The sequence below is a fragment of the Periplaneta americana genome, chromosome 12, assembly GCF_040183065.1.
Source record: "Periplaneta americana isolate PAMFEO1 chromosome 12, P.americana_PAMFEO1_priV1, whole genome shotgun sequence".
Lineage (NCBI taxonomy): Eukaryota > Metazoa > Arthropoda > Insecta > Blattodea > Blattidae > Periplaneta > Periplaneta americana.
In genome coordinates, this window is record NC_091128.1 from 68,212,410 (window position 1) to 68,232,053 (window position 19,644).

The 19,644-nt window shown below is 34.3% G+C and overlaps 1 protein-coding gene across 11 annotated transcripts in view; it reads left to right on the forward strand.

Annotated features, from left to right (window-relative positions):
• Positions 1–19,644, forward strand: part of LOC138710526 (glycerophosphocholine phosphodiesterase GPCPD1-like) — a 279,131-nt gene that overhangs the window by 124,677 nt on the left and 134,810 nt on the right. For all 11 annotated transcript variants that reach the window (XR_011335253.1, XM_069841478.1, XM_069841485.1 and 8 more), the window contains exons 7-9: positions 5,210–5,375; positions 7,309–7,450; positions 17,352–17,577. Coding sequence is in view for 10 of the 11 variants with exons in the window: in XM_069841478.1 (XP_069697579.1) it covers positions 5,210–5,375; positions 7,309–7,450; positions 17,352–17,577 (534 nt within the window). In the remaining variant the exon portion in view is untranslated. The remainder of the gene's footprint in view (positions 1–5,209; positions 5,376–7,308; positions 7,451–17,351; positions 17,578–19,644) is intronic.

The following is a 19,644-nucleotide window of genomic DNA, read 5'->3' on the forward strand; positions in this document are numbered from 1 at the left end:
TTCCTGTGAATTTAAAACATCTATTGATGTGTTTAAACTGACTTCACAGGAATTGTGAACTTGCCATAGATCTGTTTGCAGCACAGAAGGAAGCACTGATTTTATTTACAAACAGTTAAATTAGCACAGGCCTGTTCATGTGAAGTATTCATATGGTGAAATAATAAGTTATTTCATTGTTCTAGGTACCTATTTATCATTTCCCTAGGCGGTTAGAGCTTATTTTTGTCCTCACTTTGGTTAAAACAAAATCTTCCCAGATTTTAACACAGTTTGTTTTCAAATTAAATATAAGAAATTTCTGAATGTGAATATGGAACTTATTTTATTACGTAAGTAGATATATTGTGTTAAGTACATATATTCAGAAGTTAATTCGTTTATTTTTTAAGTCAAAACAGTAACCTTACAGTTCAGATCATTTTAAATATAATATTTATGAAGAATATTTTTCATGGTAGATTATTTCTCATTTCTGTATTTCTTCTTTAAAATATATTTTTTCCATTTTTCACCTAGTTGAAAGTTCATTGAATATGTACACTTTGAGACCAACATCTTTTTGGAATTAGCAGACAATTAATTTCTTGTATTGTATCATGTCAGTCATTGTCATGGAAAAAAATTACTTATTATTTGTTTTTAATAAATAAATTACTGTAGTTCGACAATTCCCATGTGCAGTTCTAAAGTTTTATAAGATTTACCCATTTGAGAACAGCTTGTCTAAATTATGAAGTAGAAGTGAATTCACGAAAGTTGTCTGGCCACTAATCATAGTTGTATTTATTTCCACTGGAAATGACCTCAAAATGCAGGAATATTTATGCTGGTTACCTCATATTACTCACGACACTTCATTTTATTGAAAGGATCATGGAAGGTTTTTTGACATTTGTAAAATATTATTTTTTGTTAATTCAAAATAATATGAATACTATAAAGATGCTCAGCAGAAAGCAATGTGTTAGTTGATTGAGAGCAGCTCTTGAGCTTTCGAACCAAATTATGTCCCTTTATATTGCAACACATACATTTCATTTTGTTAATTTTTTTTTATGAAGCAAGACTCCTTTATATCGTCATATAATTTGCCTTGCCTTGTGATAGGTATGCAATGTCATTAGCCAGTGAGTTGTTTGTTACTTATATTTGTTTTGCCAGATCTGATCATATTTAGTCATTGTCTTCTACTCGAAATGATACAATGCCATTCACTGTTCTACAGTATGATACACTCTAATTCAAGCAATCTTAATGCTTGTTGAGCTATCTTCTGTCGTATAAAATACATATAATAAATCTCAATTAACTAAATACATTGCTGCAGGTGATCGAATGGCTGGTGCTCTGTTACCAATAGAATTAAATTATAACAAAAATTCTACTTACATCGCATGATGGGGTTCTTGTTTGAGAAAGCATAGCACAAGAGCAGTAGTCGTGAATATAATTATTGTATTCTATTTTCGTGGTTGAGTTTTGAACAAAGTAGTGAAAAGGGAAAGCAATAGTAGAGCAAGATAAAGAATCAGAAACTGTGTTATTATCTTGCTTGTAATGGCCATTTTCGTATTTCATTGCATGACATACTAATAGCATGCTATGTTACATTGTGATGTTACGTGACTTAATGCTTTTGATCAGTTATGTTTGTAGAGCTGGCGAGAATAATAGTTTTAGCCTAGTATATTTAGAACTGAAATTTAAAATGATCTTTATATGCAGAGTAGTTCACCTGAGATTACAGTCTTCAATTATTTCATGTGCGAGCTATTATTTCATGTCTTAAAATAAAAACTCACTTATAAAGTAAAATTAAATGCTGTTTCATAGACATATATACAACTGAGAAAATATTTAAAATCACTAGGTTTTTAATTAAATTTGCTAATTATTTAGACGAAATTAGGGTGTTCTAAAATTTTAAGTCTTAAGTAATACTAATTTCATACATAACACTCATACAGTTACAGGGCATGCATTTGGTTTCTAAAGTACCTATTTATTTTTCACATAGTCTCTTATCAATTAGCAATAAATTAATAAAACAATAATGTCACTCCATTAGTTAGTGTAAAACATTATTTAAGTATATAATGACAAATTTACTACACAGAATCGTACAGTACTACGGTAATCAAATAAAGAACAAAAATAATATATGCTCCATTTAAACAGTCACATAGTATTACAGTGGTATTTAAGATTACACATCACTAATATCTTAATATCTCTGTTGAAGTATTCACTTAAAACACTGAGATAAATGTTACTAATACAGTATTTCCCTCAATTTGCAAGTTTGCTTGAAAATTAGCTTTAACATTTTAAAAAATCTTCCTTTTTAGTATTTTTTTTATATATATTTTTTCGTAAGTGTTCTTAGTTTGTTATTTGGCTAGAATTCCCAGACATTCCAGAAAATACAGGAATGTCCCTTTTTCATTAGTGTCTCTCTTTGTCCCGAAAGAGGTCTTCAGGACATGATTTTGTCCTGTATTTAAAAATTAGTGACTGAAGAAACAAAACTGGGAATATCAACTGTTATTTTATTATAAAATCAATTTCCGACCCAGTTGATGACACTGGTATTTGCTACATTGACAATGTGGAAGGGGAACAGTTTTAAAATTGTTCATACTTTGAAGCAAACTATTACTAGATCAAATATTGTAGAATCTCACTTGTTTGATGAGATCATACATACATATATACATGCATACATAGTGTTCTGCCAAATTACAGGTCTTTCAATGCAAACCCAGCATTCTCCAATCTTTCCTATTTTCTGCCTTCCCTTTAGTCTCCGTGTAAGATTCATATATCTTAATATCGTCTGTCATCTGATATCTTCTTCTGCCCCAAACTTTTCTCCCATTCACCATTCCTTCCAGTGCATCCTTGCAGTGTTTCTTGGGAAAGATAAATGCGGTAGCTTCACATTCCTTTCCACACACCACTCTCTTTTTTGCGTCTTAAAAGATTTCAGGGGGCCCCAACATGGAGGTGAGGAGAGTGGATTTGACTAATTACAATCTCCGGACTTCACTGAAATTCACTGCAAGGGTTAAATATTAGTTCTATCAGGGTTTTTGACTCAATCAGAGACCGGGAAATTCCAATTAGCCTTTGAGACCATAATAAGTGAAAATGTTCTGAATTGCAAAAGATACCAGTAGTACAATTGAAGAAAATTCTTAAATGAAATCTGGGTGGATTTGTTCAGAAGTGTACTTTATTACTGCTGTTATTTTTGGAGAATTTGATTTAATTGTATTGTTTTAATCTGTTCAAAGACAACATGGATAAGCACAGTGGAAAATATACACTAAAGCGCAATTTAAAATTAGTGCTGAGTGTCCAGTATTTTTTTCTGATGATTCTGGTAACTGATATTTTGCAAGACCTTAGAAGTTTTCTTATGTTTATAAATTATGTCTTAAAATATTTACATATGTTGGAAATCTAAGTGACATTAGGGTTAAGTGAATTGCTCTGTACGTCCTTTCTGCAGTACCTTTCAGTGCTTGATGAATCCTAATTTTAGATAAGTGTTAATGCCTGACTTTTTATTTAACTTTTTATTTATAAATTAGTTATATCTTTATTACACCTACATGATTGCGAATTTTTCAATAATAATTGTATTGTTGGCTTTAAATTAATAATAATACTAAACATTCTATTTTCTCCATCTGTTTTCCAATGCGCCAGTATAAGTTTGTGATGTTATTAACACTTATATCTGAAATGTTGATAGCTTTGTAGTTTACTATGTGCTGCAAGTTCATAATTGATTCTTCTTCTCTGCAGAGAACACATTTTGGAGATGTATAAATTCCAATTCTGAAGAGATGCACTGCCAAACAGTCATATTCAGTTACTAATCTGAAGATAGCCATTGCTGTTCTTTTTGGGGAATTAAGACTCAAATTTTCATTTTTTAAATTTCGTATCAGTATTTATATTCGCCAACTTTTTGTTATTATGTAATATTATCTGTTTATAATTTTTCTTTATTAATAATTTTATTTTAGATGAAGGCTGATATGCTCACTCCATGTCATAAGAGTTTCATGAGGTTGAAAATTAAGAAGGGCTACTGAATAACATGACGTGTATGAAAAATCCTCGTACTTAATTTATAAGTTTAATTTTGTAAATAAGTACTGGAACTCGTGAAAAATTTATTCGGGAACCTTTATAGTGCGCTATGCTCTAGATCCTTGGAAACGATTGTGAGTGTAAATAATGATGATAAATATGATACAATAATACAAACAAGAACGTGAAAGAATAAACGTTTTCATGTCACCGTCATAATGTTGAACAGTTTTAAATTGATACTAATACTTGTAAGACCCAAAAAGCTCATGATTTAATTCTTCACTCTTATATTTCAAAAATAAATTTAATCTTTCGTCTTGTTGCATGACCAACGTGCCTCTTTTATGAACTCTGTAATTCTTCATTCCATGGAACTGTGTTACTTTCTAACTTGTTTTTCTACTATAAATAGTTTATTTTAAGTGTGTTTCTTTTTTATCTTCAACTACAGAAATCTGTAAACATGCTTGCTAATATACATATTTAATTCTTAGTAGTCCTGCTACCATTAATATAAATATCTGTAATATTACAAGTAGAATTAATTCCACAGTAAATTACTTCCTGATTCCAGAATGGCATATGCGTGATGTTAGGTTGTATGCTGGCTACAATATTGACAAAACCCTCTAACATAGTTTCTATTCTTTCCTGAGCTCTTGTGTGCCATTGCTCTCCTTACCTAGTTGAGACTACTGCTCTGTTAATGCTCGGTTCTCAAGGCTTTGTGGAAGCAGGAGAGTCCCTGTGGTGTTCAAGAGGATTGCTGCAGACGTGGAGATCTTCCTTCAGATAAGCCAACTTTGGTGTTCATTTCCATCAATATATCCTTTCATCATAGTCCATGTTCACGTATTCCCTGGGCCCAAAGTTGCTTATTGCAAGTGTTATAAATATCAACGATAAAGATGGTGAGCTTTAGTTGTCTTATTTTTGTACTGTTTAGACTCTTAAGGATACCAATTGCATTATCATAATAGCTTTAGGTAAGGAAACTACTGTTTCAGATGGAAATGCTGTGAATTCTCCGTCTGGTTACTTAGCTGCTAGAACTGGTTTTCAGTGTGACTTTATTTCAATTATTGTGTGTTTGTTCCAGGCCTATATGATGGATTACTACATATACAGCTCAAGAACAGCTGAGGGTGAACCTCCCTATCATGTGGGCTTCAGTTACATCTTACCCAGTATGCTGACTTCAAGCGAGGGACAAGCCATTGTGTCAATCACAAGCAACAGGCACCGTGCTATTGGTCAACTGCGGTGTTAGTATCGACCTTATTTTCCATTACTAATTTGTATGTTTAAATTTAGACGTTCTCGACCTTCTCTTGCACTTTTTCTATCTTATTTGTTGTTTCCTCATCTTATTTTTCATCTTTAGCTTCATTTTATTATTTATTTTTTCCCTATTTCCTTTTGTTTTCACTTTCATCCTTTACTTTCTTTCTCTTTATGCTCCTCTTACCCTTCCACTTTCCTCATCATCTTCCTCCTAATCTTTATCCTTTATATACTTCTCATTGTCCTCTCCCTGCTTCTCTTTGTCCTTTCCCTGCTTCTCATTGTCATCTCTCTGTTTCTCTTTGTCATCTCCCTGCTTCTCATTGTCCTCTCCCTGCTTCCTTTTTCCTCTCCTTGCTTCTCTTTATCCCCTCCCTGCTCTTTGTCTTCTCCCTGCTTCTCCTGGTCCTCTCCTTGCTCTTCCTTGTCGTCTCCCTGCTCCTTGTCATTTTTCTGCTCCTCCTTGTCTCCCTCTTCTTGTATTCTTGCTCCTTGCTTCTCCTTATCTTTTGTTCCTTCTTATGGTCTACCTGTTCCTCCTTATCATCGTCCTGATCCTCTTTGTCGTCGTCCTGCTCCTCTTTGTCGTCATCCTGCTCCTCCTTGTAGTTCTGCTCCTCTTTGTCATCTTCCTGCTCCTCTTTGTCTTCTTCCTGTTCTTTTTCTTCTCTCGTTCCTCTTCCTGCTTCAGTGTTGTTTTCTTATGCTCTTTTGTCGTCTTCTTGCATTCTTTTGTCGTCTTTCTGCTCTTTTTTGTTGTCTTCTTCCTGTGTTCTTTTGTCGCTTTCTTCCTGTGCTCTTTTGTGGCCTCCCTGTACTCTATCTCCTTCCTGTGCTCTTTTGTCACTTTCTTGCACTTTTTTGTTACCTTCCTGCGCTCTTTTGTTGCCTTCTTCCTGCGCTCTTTTGTCACCTTTCTGTGCTCTTTTGTCGCCTTCTTCCTGTACTCTTTTGTTACCTTCCTGCACTCTTTTGTTGTGTTCCTCCTGCACTCTTTTGTTGCCTTCTTCCTGCGCTCTTTTGTTGCCTTCTTCCTGCGCTCTTTTGTCACCTTTCTGTGCTCTTTTGTTGCGTTCTTCCTGCACTCTTTTGTTGCCTTTTTCCTGTGCTCTTTTGTCACCATCCTGCTTTCTTTTGTCAAATTCCTGAACTTTTTTGCTGCCTTCTTCCTGTGCTGTTTTGTCGCTTTTCTGCAGTCTTTTATCACTCTTGTGCTCTTTTGTCGCCTTCTTCCTAAGCTTTTTTGTCACCTTCCTGCGCTCTTTTGTCAGCTTCCTGTGCTCTTCTGTCCTATTCCTGTTTCTTTACCTCTTCATTTTCTTTTGTCCTCTTCCTGCTCCTTTATCTTCCTGCTCTTTTTTCTCTTACTGCTCCTTTTTCTCTTCCTGCTCCTTTGTGTTCGTGATCTTTCTCCTCTTTCTGTTCCTTGATCCTCTTCCTGCCCCTTTGTGTTCTTCCTTATCTTTTTCTTGTTCCTATGCCTTGGTTCTCTTCCTGCTCATTTTCTTTCTTCCTGTTCTTTTGCTCTCTTATTGGTCCTTTTTTCCTCTACTTTCTGCTTCTTTTTTTCCCTCTTTGTTTTGCCTTTCTCTTGTGCCTCTCCTCATACTCTTCTTCCTTTTTCATGTCCCATTGCCACATTGTCACTAAACTGTGTTCAGTCACTATCATAAGTGACTCTGAGCATCCCAAGGTCTATGCAGACCATACCATAGGAGATTCAGTGAAAAACAATAAATGAAAAGAAAAAAAAAAAATTTGTTTTGTTTCATTGGAGAAAGGAGATGATGCATGTAACTGAAAGAAATAGTGACCAGTTATTTTACATTGCACCAAACTTAATAATTAACATTTCTCAGATTCCCATACCTCCTTTTACAGCTATGAAATAGATTGATGAATGTTTGTTTACAGTTGATTACTTAGTGGTACAACCCATCAAAGACTTCGAGTGTGATATGAGTGTTTCATACAGTCGCATATGGAAGAAGACATGGCATGGTCTTGATGTGGGACATCGGGGTCTTGGAACATCCTTCAAGCTTGAAGTAGCAGAGTAAGTGTTTGTTTGTTTATTAGTTACTTATTTATTTATCTATCTATTTATCAGGGCAAAGCCCAATTACAATAGACAGTATAGATACTTGTTTAAAAAAACATAGAATTGCATATCACATGAAAAAAGAGATAAAACAGATACAAATGCAAGATACAAGTGTAATTACAAATTAAAATTAAAAAAAAAACAAACAAAAACAAATAGATACTACCTAAATAAAAGAGACAGATATGAAAAATACCAAATAAAAATAAATTAAAAAGAGTTAAGTATAGATATCATAGCCAAAAATGTAAAATGTAGCTATAATTGGCAAATTACAGAGTAAATATAACACTATGTTAATAAATTCAATATACAGTATTATATAGTAGGCCTAATAGGCTTAATTTATTTATTTAAGAAATTCACTACTACAGAACATGTGTTCCAATTAGGAGGATATCTGATTATAACTATAACATGCAACTAGAATTTAACATATCATGAAACTATTGCTGTGTATATATAGATACATATATTGTTCTTTATAACATAAGATATACATTTAAATATTTAAGCATGATAAAGTACGAATCAGCTCTAATAATTCTTAACAGTACTTAAATCATTGACATCAAGTAATGCTTTACATAACTTTTTCTTGTACATATAATACGATAACGAAAAATCTAAATCCTGTTTATTTGATAGATGATTGTAGGTTCGAAGCATTAATAAAAGTGGAGACATTTTATGAGATTGTGTTTTTGATGTCTGTAAATAAAAGAGAGATCGCTTTCTCAAATTTGATTTGCCAATATTGAAACTAATTAGCTGTAGAAGATCAGGGTTGTCTATTAAACCATTTATGGTTTTCAACAAATACATTTGTTATGCTCTTATCCTGCGACTACTGAGAGATGGTACATTAAATTCAACCAGCATGGATTCATAAGATTGGAATATATTGTAATGTGAATGTTTTTTCATATATAGCAGTTTTAGGATTTTATTCTGTACTCTCTCTAGAATGAAAATAAGTATAATAAATCCTTCAATAATTGTCTATTTTTAACCTAATGAGTAGTACAAGAATTACATTAGGTTATACACATAAAATTATGACCTAATGTAATTCTTGTACTACTCATTAGGTTAAAAATAGACAGTTATTGAAGGATTTATTATACTTATTTTCATTTAGATGCTAACTTGTCGGACCAACATGCCTTTTAAATCTCTCTAGAATGACAGAGTGCGAGTGATAGTGAGGGTTCCAAACTATAGATGCATACTCTAATTTACTTCGTATTAAACTACCGTATTATATATTTTTAAGACAATTTCAACATTCCTGAAATCTTTTGAGTTTCTGTAGATTAAACCTACCAGTTTGGAGGCTCTATTCGCAATTGTTTTTATATGTGTTAAAAAGGATAGGTCATGAGAGATTACCACTCCTAAATCATTTACTGAAGTGACCCTTTCTAATTTTGTGTTATTTATGCTATACGTGTAATCCAGAGAGTTAGTATTATGAGTGAAGGTAATGTGTGAGCATTTTTTTTTATATTAAAGTTGAATTTGTTAACAGTGCTTCACCTAAAAATACTATTAATATCTTCTTGTAGCTCAAATGAGTCAGATTGTTATAGTGTCTTCTGTTTCAATAATGAAATGAAAATTTGTTCTTGCAAGAAATATATTATGTAGATCTTCGTACATAAAAAAAAAAAAACTTCTGTTTGAAAATATATAAAAACCAATTTTGAACAGCTTGTCTTGTACAATTCCCCTAAAAGCTTAAAAAAAATAGTTTTGCTATTCAAATAAATTTCTTCAAAGTGATAAAACATAATTCTCAGGTCAGCATCACTTAAGATCTGGAGAGGTCGCCTACTCTGATCTACATGATTACTTCAAACAAATGGGAAAATTAAATCTCAACATATTGTTCAAAAACCCAATTTTTTTTTTTTTACTGCTAAGCAATGACATTGAAAGCTTAGTAAGCTAATGTAGATTATATAAAGTTGCAAGCTAAAAATGAACTTTTTATCATTAGGAATGCCGAAAACGTGTCAAAACTGAAAAAAAAAAAATTTTTTTCTTTCTCGAAATATTTTGTAAGGTGACAAAGTAAAGATTGAGCTTTAGAGAAATTATTGAAATAAACTGAAAATTCTCTATAAAATAATAATAGAAATTGGAAGCGGAAGCCTAATATATATATGATTCCAATAAATGAAATTCCTTAAAGTCTGAAATGTCACAGAGACTTCATCAGTTTTAATTATTGATTTGTCAGAATGGAATCAGTGACAGATGTCTACTACAGTGGAACCTCGATTTATTGTTCCCGGACGTATCATTTTCCGGGATCCATCATTCAAATTCATTGGTCCCTGAACATATTCTATTTAAACTACGATTATAAAGCCCGCATCTATCGTTCCTCGATTTATCGTTTTCCCACATCATTGGCCAGATTTTTTAGCCCTGAAGTTTGTAAATCCCGGATTGATCAGTTTTAAGAAATAGCAACAAGCTTACAAATGTTTGTAGCAGTTGATATCTTCAGAATGTTGTGCTGCAAGCTCCAATTGTGAAGTTTTATGGTTATTGGCCTGCTTACGCACCGACCTTCCTCACAGCTTGCCTGGCAAGACAATGTAGAAGGGTCCATGTGTCCTATCAATCGTTTTCTATTGTAAAACATTCCAGTCCGTGTTTCCACCAAGTTGTGTATGCAGTCTATCACACGTGTTCGATTCTCGACACTTCGTATTTTTAACTTGGCAGTTTCTAATCTGATTTTCTCAGATATGGCGTTTCCATGTAAAAAAGTTCGGACTTTAGAAGAACGACTTCGTATCATAGTAGAGGTGGAGAAAAATCCAACGGAGAAGAGGATTGACATAGCTAAGCGTCTTGGCCTGCCACCTTCAACTCTAAATTGCATAATGGCAAAGAAAATAGAAATCAGACCGCAGGCTGATAAGTGTGGTACAGCAGCCAAAAAGAGGAAGACAGGCAAGGAGTCAACTTACAGCGAGCTCGAAAATGTCCTCTTTTCCTGGTAGCATCAGGCATTCCTGTTGATGGGACCATCTTGAAGGAGAAATCTCTGAAAATAACTGAAACAATGGGGATTGAGAACTTTTCTGCATCGAACGGCTGGATCTCTCGTTTCAAACAATGCCATGGCTTGGTGTTTAAGAAACTGGCTGGGGAAAGTGCTGCTGTGGACACAAACACCACGGATCTCTGGTTTCAAAGACTCCTGGAGCTGCTGGAAGAGTACGAGCCTCGGGACATCTATAATGCAGATGAAACAGGCCTCTTCTTCAACTGTCTTCCAGACCGTACGCTGGCACTTAAAGGAGAATCCTGCCACGGATGCAAAAGTGCGAAGGAGCGACTGACTGTACTGCTGTGCACAAACTCCGATGGCTCAGACAAACAAGTTCCCATCGTTATTGGCAAGTCTGCAAAACCACGGTGTTTCAAAAACGTGAAGAAACTACCTGTGAAATACTATGCTAATTCCAAAGCATGGATGACATCGGCGATTTTCAGAGACATTCTTCATGCTCTTGATAAATTCTTTGGTGCAAAAGGCAGGAAAATCCTCCTTTTTATTGATAATTGTGCTGCACATTCTCCAGACACATCCTCTTTGAAGAATGTGAAGGTGATGTTTTATCCCCCAAACTGCACCAGTGTTGTACAGCCACTTGATTTAGGAGTTATAAAGAACTTCAAGCAGGTGTATAGGAAGCAGCTAGTACAGAGGGCTTTATGTTTGATGGATGAAAGGAAAGAGGTAAAAATGAAGATAGACATACTACAGGCAATTCACTTTATTGTTTCGCCATGGCAATAAGTGACTCAGTTCACAATTCGGAACTGTTTTGTAAAATGTGGTTATGGGGACAGAAATGAAGAGCCAGACATGTCGGAAGTCAACAGAAATGATGAAGACGAAGACTGGACTCAGCTGGAGACAGGAACTGCTGGCGTTGATTTCGACGCTTATGTGTCTGTGGACCAAGAACTCACGACATGTGGTGTGCTGTCTGTGGAAGAAATGTGTGAGGAAGTGGCGAGTGGAAGTTCCATGGAGGAGGGAAAGTCGACAGTGATGATAATGATGAAGTTGATCCCAAACAAGTGCCGAGTTTTCAAGAAGCACTAAGTGCGTTCGAGACCATGAGAGCGTTCATATATGCTCACAAGATCACCGACAGAGACCAAGTGAACATTATTAATATTGAGAAGCTACTGTTTAGCTTAAAAAGTAAAGGTGCAAGTAAGCAAATGAAAATTAGTGACTTTTTTTTTTTTTAACAAGAAATGAAATGAGTTAATCAAAAAATCATTCATGTACCACCATGTATATGAATACATGTGTGTATTATAAGTAAATTTGATTGCTTATATTCATTTTAGACAGGTTCCCGTATCAATCTCAATCGTTTTCCCATTTCCACCATTTTTTTTCAGAAGTCCAGAACAAAATGATGAATCAAGGTTTCACTGTACTACTAATTCCACAATTTGGGACATCTGGCCGACATCTACAGCTGACCACTAAGAACCAGAATACAAAGTAGAGGTTAAATTAAAATTCTTTTTCTTTTTAGCCTGTGCCTAAGAAACGTACATGATGTTTTAGTGGCCATATTACCAACTTCGAGGTTTGGAAGAAGCCGTCACTTCTAAATATTGATTTGTATAAATAGAAAAGTAATTGATTTCAGTATATATAGCTATTTTATGTAAATTGGCAGACATTTACTTCCATTAATGGTATTTAATTAAATTTTCCATTTTATAAATGAAGCCAAATATCTTAACTTATGGATTATAGAGAATGCCTCTTGTAATTAATCCAGAAAGTGAAAGGTTGGAATATTTAACAGAAAGACTAGAAAATTTAGTAAAAGTTGGACAGTGAAGACAGTGACCTTATTTATGTCTTTATTAAGATTACAGAACCGGCATTTAGGAGATTGTGCAATACTAGTTCTTTGTAATAGTTCCTTGTTTACAATTGGGTTCAAAAAGAATGAGCCGACACTTTATAGTTTAAATATAAAGTTTTTAAGTCAGGTTCACATGAGTAAACTCATTCGTTCAAAGGCAATTCTGTGATGTTTGTTCCGGTTGATTCTTTGATAGTGATTTGTCCACAATGCAGCAAGTGCTACGAGGTGGTGTACTGTAGGGGTAAGGATACGGCCACACAAGCTACTTTTTTAGCAAGTTTTCTGCTACAAATGTAGCTGCCATAATTGTCGCAAAATGGGTGGCCACACGGGCGCTACAATTACTGCTAGTTTCTGCGTTAAATGTCGCTATGTGTAGCCACATGACATTCCACACATAGTGATATTTGTAGCTAGTTCTTTTGCTTTTTGCAGCACTCAGCAGTACTGTAGTGGAAGCTTTCTTCTGAGATGGAGTATGAAACCAAAGTCGCTTTGTGTGTGTTGTTAGTGTACATTATTACGGTCACACACAATTGTAATGCGCATGAGAAGAAAATTTATAGCAGAGCCATAAAGTTAACTTTTATTCCTGTGTCGATTTTACAACAGGCAATATTGTTCGTCAGTAACAATCGGAAGTACGGTGTGGGTGAAGGGTTTGCTGAAAGGCTGTATGAAGACCTAATTTCTCGTGGTTCTTTAGAAGGGTCATTGGGATTGTGCGACAGATTAGACATGCTCTTCCCCTGTCAATACACGAATTTCTGAAGCATCTCCAAGTAAAAAGAAGTTTTAAACATGACCCAAAACATAACTCAAAGAGGCAATCTGTTTGTAACATATTTGAGAGATGTCTTGTAAAATAATTGTGTTTTTTCTTTTTTTTTTTACCAAATGAAGTCGCTGTGAAGGGTTTACTGGAACGCTATTGTATAGATTTTATTATTGAAGGAAACCTTTGGTCGAAAATGAAAGAAAAAAAAATTTGTACTCTCAAAGAACGGTATTTTGAAGAGTATAAGTAAATACATCTATCATAAAAGTTCTCTTTTTCTTGGTTTTGCAGAATTCTTATTGGAAGTTGCGGCAATTTAAACTTGACCCTTATATCCCAAAATACAACTCAAAGTGGAAATGTCTTTATAACACAAAAATATTTATAAACAATACTGATTTGTGAGGTCTGTCCCGCAAAAAATTGTACGTTATTTTACCAAACAAAATTGCTGTGAAGGGTTTTGCTAGAATGCTTTTGTATACAATTTATTATTGAAGAATTCTTTAGGTCGAAATTGAAAAAAGGAAAATGTATGTACTTTTTAAAGAAAGATATTTTGAAGAGAGTTAAAAAATAGGGCAACTTAGCTGGACTATACATAAACGAAGCAATATTTATTGACATCATATTGTTAGTAACAAAATATGTCATATAGGTCTATATTGGCATCGTATTGTTATAAATCTGTAATTTTCCATCTAATAGTCAATCTCCCTCTCTACTTCACTCCCTCATAAACACAAGTTGATTCTGTTGTTATGATTATATATACATACTGAGAATTTCAGCCATTAAAAAAATGGGTTTTCCTTCAAATTAGAGAATGCCCTTCTGCCATTGTACATCTTATCCAATAGAAAACAGAGTTTACATTCTCTTAAACATGATAGATCACTTTTCTCAGATTATTAAATTTCGGGGAAGGGAGAAACTGAAAGGTGAATCTTAGGGTATGTTACAGTCTCAGTGTCTCATAAAGTTTTGACAAACAAAATATATTCTAACGCTATAAGGTAAGCGGGGCGGTACAAATTGCGATATCTTATAGCTAATTCGAGAGACAAATTTCACTACACTCATCAGTGTCACTTGTTTTATTTTTTCATACATTAGGCCTGAATAAAATGCCAAGGTGTTGTATGCCTGACTGCAAATTCATTTACCAGAAGAGAACTTAGTGACGATATTTACTTTTCCTTCTGGTGAAGTAACAAAAGCAGGAGTAAGATTAAGAAAATAGTATTTAAAATTAGCTTACGCGTGTATCCATACGCATTTGTAAATTTACATTGCACTAAATTATTGTAATTCTCTACTGTAAAATGAATAACTTTGATTTGTTATTTCACTGTTTTTAAAGTCTTAATCAGTGTGTCCTTTACATGACATTTGATTTTCGCTTTCTATCTCATTCCTAAAAAATTAAAGCATGCCCATTCATTTTACACGGTTGTTTGTACTTTTATTACAATTATTTTTGTTTTCTTTTGTATGATATTTATTCTTTATTTATTGTCAGTTAGTAGATAAAAGTCTTTTGACTTGTATATTCTTTGGCTCGCTGAGTCTCATCTGGGAATTACTGAAGTGGAAATAAATATTAATATGAATTTAAAATTTAAAAATATGGATTTCATAATAAGAAATTCCCAGTAACTAACAACAATTTTAATTTGTTTAAGGTGGAAAATTATTGGTCACGAATAGGCCTAACATGTCAGACATTTGCCCCTAAGTTTTATTTTATTATTACTATAATTATTCGTTGTTTCTAAAATTAATTTTTCCTAATAAAAAATTGTTAATATGTGCGGGTAGTCTACTGAGAGGGAATTTTTGTAGAATAACTTTACAGCATATTTAAATAACTTGAAAGTTTTTCGTTGAATAAAGAGACACACGAATATCACTATATTAATGACTTTATCGCTGATCATTGCTTGCTATTATTATTATTATTATTATTATTATTATTATTATTATTGTTGTTGTTGTTGTTGTTGTTGTTGTTGTTATTTATTTATTTTTTTCTTTTTTTTTCCTTTATTGTGCTAAAACAGCATGTTCCATTGCATACAATATTTGCAATACTACATGCTATGTTTATGTTACATATTTCATAGTTCATAATTCATATTATTATTGTTATTGTTATTATTATTATTATTATTATTATTATTATTATTATTATTATTATTATTATTATTGTTATTATTGTTGTTGTTGTAAAATTAAAAAATTTATATAAAAAAGTTTATACCTATTTTTCTACAAATGCCAAATTGTGCAGTGTTCGGATGCAACAATTATGCGAATAAAACCAAAGGCAGAGAAGTAAAATACTTCCAGGTTACAAGAAATGATGACCTGGCAACAATATGTAAACGAAATGACAAACATACAGACACACTGCACATCGCAGTGATATTTGTAGCTGCACGTGTAGCCACCCATGTCGCTACGTGTGGCCAGCCGACAGCAGTAAATGTCGCAGAAAAAATGGACCCGGACCCATTCGAGTTGCGACACGACCTTGGGATGCACAAAAGTTGCTACATTTACTGCTCCGTGTGGCCGCTTCCATTTAACTCAATGCAGTCTATAATTCCAGCTACATTTGTCGCAGAAAACTTGCTACAAATGTAGCTCGTATGGCCGTACCCTTAGGCTTCTGATTTCAGAACCAGAGGTTGTAAGTTCGCTTCCTGGCAGGGTTGATTTTTTTTTTTTTGTATTATTTTATATTTTTAATGACAAGTGTTAGTGGAATTTGTCAATAAACTTGGTTACACAAGTCTTGCAAAAATATTATAGCCCATCATTCATGGGCTATTATTAGGCACAACCTGGCCCGTATACAAAATTAATAGTTTATTTGCTTCCTCAAAAATCAGAAGCATCAAATATAAATAAATTATGCAAAAACATAAATAAACAAAAGAAAAAAGCCTGTGGTAGGGATTAGTATTTCGTCCACAAACCACCTGCATCAACAACTGCTCTCATTCTGCATGGCATGAAGTCCACAAGATTATGGAATAGGTCTACATCCATGGCCACCTCCTCCCACGCATCTAGTACTATGTCCCACAATTCGTCTGCTGTTTGTACGGGTAATTTTTCCCAATTACGGCGTAGGATCCTTTTCAATCAACCTAGAGTAATGGCGAGACATACTGTAACAATGTCAGTGCTCCTTGTGAAGAATACAGAAAGCTAAACTCCAATATGAACTGAAACATGGTAAACAGTATCACTTCAGTATTGCCATTATTAAAACAAATAGAACTAAATTCTATGTATACAATGGTAACATGTTTTAATGTTGTAGTTAAACATATTTTTAAAAGCTATAAATCAGATATAAATGCAGATGGCTTTATTAACAGACAGAAGTGTTGCCTGGGGAGGGGTTGTGCTATTTACTAAACATTCAATTGACTTCCAGGCAATGTCGCCACTTGGTACTTGTGTAAATGGTGTTTATAAAAACTTATTATGGTAAATTTGCGATGTGAAAAATTAAGACTAACGGAGATTCGAACCTACAATAACCAATGCTATCTGGTTTAGACCCATGCTTAAGCCACCTACGCTACAATGGCTCATACTTTAATCCAGCATATTACGTATCTTTCTCATCCATCTTCGTTTCGATAGATTTAGTGTTTATCAATTTTATTGCTATTTCACTCTTCAGCAGCCCTGATGCAGCTAGAATCAACCCTTCGTTTTATTTTATAACACATTTTAGAACAAAATACAGCACATTTACATGGTTCATTTGTGTCATCTTGTGAACTGGAGCTTCAAGGAGATGGGCATGTGCACTGTTCTGTTTCTGGAACTTAGATATTTGTCGGCGGCTCATAAGAACTTATTGTATATAATAAACGAAAGTTAAAATAACATATGAATGATGGTATCATCCACAACATGATAAAGGAACTGAATTGTTGACATAAAAATTATGAGAAAATGTGCCGCTTTTTTCTTCGTGACAGTACATCTTGTGTTTCTCTACACGTGCAGAAACTAGTATAGCTTGTTTCACAAGTCTTTGAATGTCGTCCATAATATTATCTCATTTTATCAGAGTTCCAGAAACAACTTGGTGAGTCCAGACGGGAACTTCTTGTTATAGATGTGCAGAAGTTCGTGAAAATACGATAGCTTCACTGAAGAATGCAGCATCTGCTGGAGCAGATCTAGTGGAGTTCGATGTGCAACTTTCCAAGGACCTAGTGCCTGTCTTGTATCACGACTTTCATGTATGCATTGCAATGAAGCGCAAGAAACAGCTGGCAGAGCATGACATGCTGGAGTTACCAGTGAAGGATCTTACATTGGAACAATTGCAACATTTAAAGGTAATAGCATTTTTATGCAACCAAAACTTGAGATATCGTTGAAGCATGATTTGTTTAAGACCCAGAGAAGAATGTGGTTTAATATCAAGACAGAGTTTAGTTGGCCATTATAACGTACAGCTCTCAAAATTTAAATACTGTACAAAATTTATTAATTTGTTTATTTATTTGATATTCCAAGATGCATTATATCGAAAGCAGTAAAATATCTGGACTTGGATGCAGGAAATAGTATGGCATTATTAGTGGTAAGTCTCTGCATATGAGAATATAAAAAATTTTCCTCTCTTTTGATGGAAGGGACATTTACATGATCACTATTATACGTGGTTTCTATAGAAATAATGCATTGAAACTGTAAATCATGCTGTCATCTTATATAAAAGATGATTCGAAAGTTCGTGAAAAATATGAAACTTTCTTAAAGATTAATTTTATTTATATTTTTATAATAAGTGTTAAAGTGAACAGTAAAGACAAATGATTCGTGAAAAAGTTTTAAGAGGTGGCAGAAAGGAGCACAATGAATACTTTTTGTTAGAGAAAATGGGCAGTATTGCATCATTAACTCAGTAGGTGATTGGAAAATCGGAAATGCTGCACCGCATATAACACATCCTGCTGGATACAGCTGTCACCTACCCACGCAGTGTGCAGTTACAGGAGTGCTCTATGTGGCCACCATTGACCTCTAAATAGTGCACAGAATGGTATATCATGGATTGTCAGACTCTCACAAAGATTCTAGGAGTAGTATTAATCATGTCCACTAGCAGCCGCAATTCTGTACCTTATTTGATGGTCGTCAGTTAAGGTGAGGTCAGAGGTAAAATTTTGATTTTGATTTTTTGTTCCAAATAATTATTTTGAATTTTCTGCGTAATTTGATATATAACTTGTTGAAACATTCTAATTCTAAGTGCTATTAATTACATAATACGAGGGTTGGTCAGAAAGTAATGCCTCCTACTGTTTTCTCCTTACATAAGTTGGTGAGGTGAAAAATTTGAATTTTGCGCGATTTCTCAAACTTTCTTTTACAGTCCACTGCAGTAACAGCTTCCTAAGTCAACAGATGGCAGCATTGCATCAGTTTCATAAATGGTGGACATCGATGTACATATAATACAGTGTGCTGTGATAGAATTCCTGAATGTGGAATGTGAAACACCCATTTGCATTCATGAAAGGCTGAAGGAGGTTTATGGAGATGACATTGTCACTGTTAGATGTTGGGTTTGTCCCTGTACAGAAGCTGAAGGGTAAACTAATGAAAAGCAAAGCTGCCGGCTGGCGACTGCAGTGATTCCATGCAATATTCAACGAGTCGACAAAATCATTCATGATGACCGCCAGGTAATAACAGATGAATTGTGTCTCATGCTCACCATCTACTCTAAAGTTTGTACATGCTGTACCAAAAATGTTGACCGACCAGAATAAAGAGGCAAGGAAAACAATAGCCTCTGATCTGCTGCTTGTTTCAGTGTGGAAGGATAGGAGTTCTTGGCGAAAATTGAGACTGGAGATGAGACTTAGATTCATTTTTTTGAACTTGAGTCGAAGAGGCAGTCGATGGAATGGCATCACATAATATTGCCAAAGAAGAAAAAATTCAAAACTCTGCAATCTGCGGGGAAAGTTATGGTGACAGTCTTTTGGGATGTGAAGGTGTGATTCTAATTGATTTTTTGGAGTAGGGTGCACAATAAATTCTGTCCAATACATCGTTACCCTCAAGAAACTTAATGCACGTCTTAGACAAATTCACCCATCAAAAGCTACTGCAGATATTCTCCTTTTGCACGACAATGCAAGATCACACATCCATCATACAGCCCTGACCTAGCACCATCAGACTTCTTTCTGTTTGGTCCACTAAAAGAAGCTCATCGCGGGCATCACTTTGAAGATGAGGATACCCGAAAAATTTCTTGCACCAATGGCTGAGGAAGAAGGACAGTGATTTTTACCACACTGGATTGTTTCAAGGTGGACAAAAACTGTGAAAAAAGACTGAGATTATATTGGAAAGTGACAAATTAATCGTGAATGTTGTGACTGTTA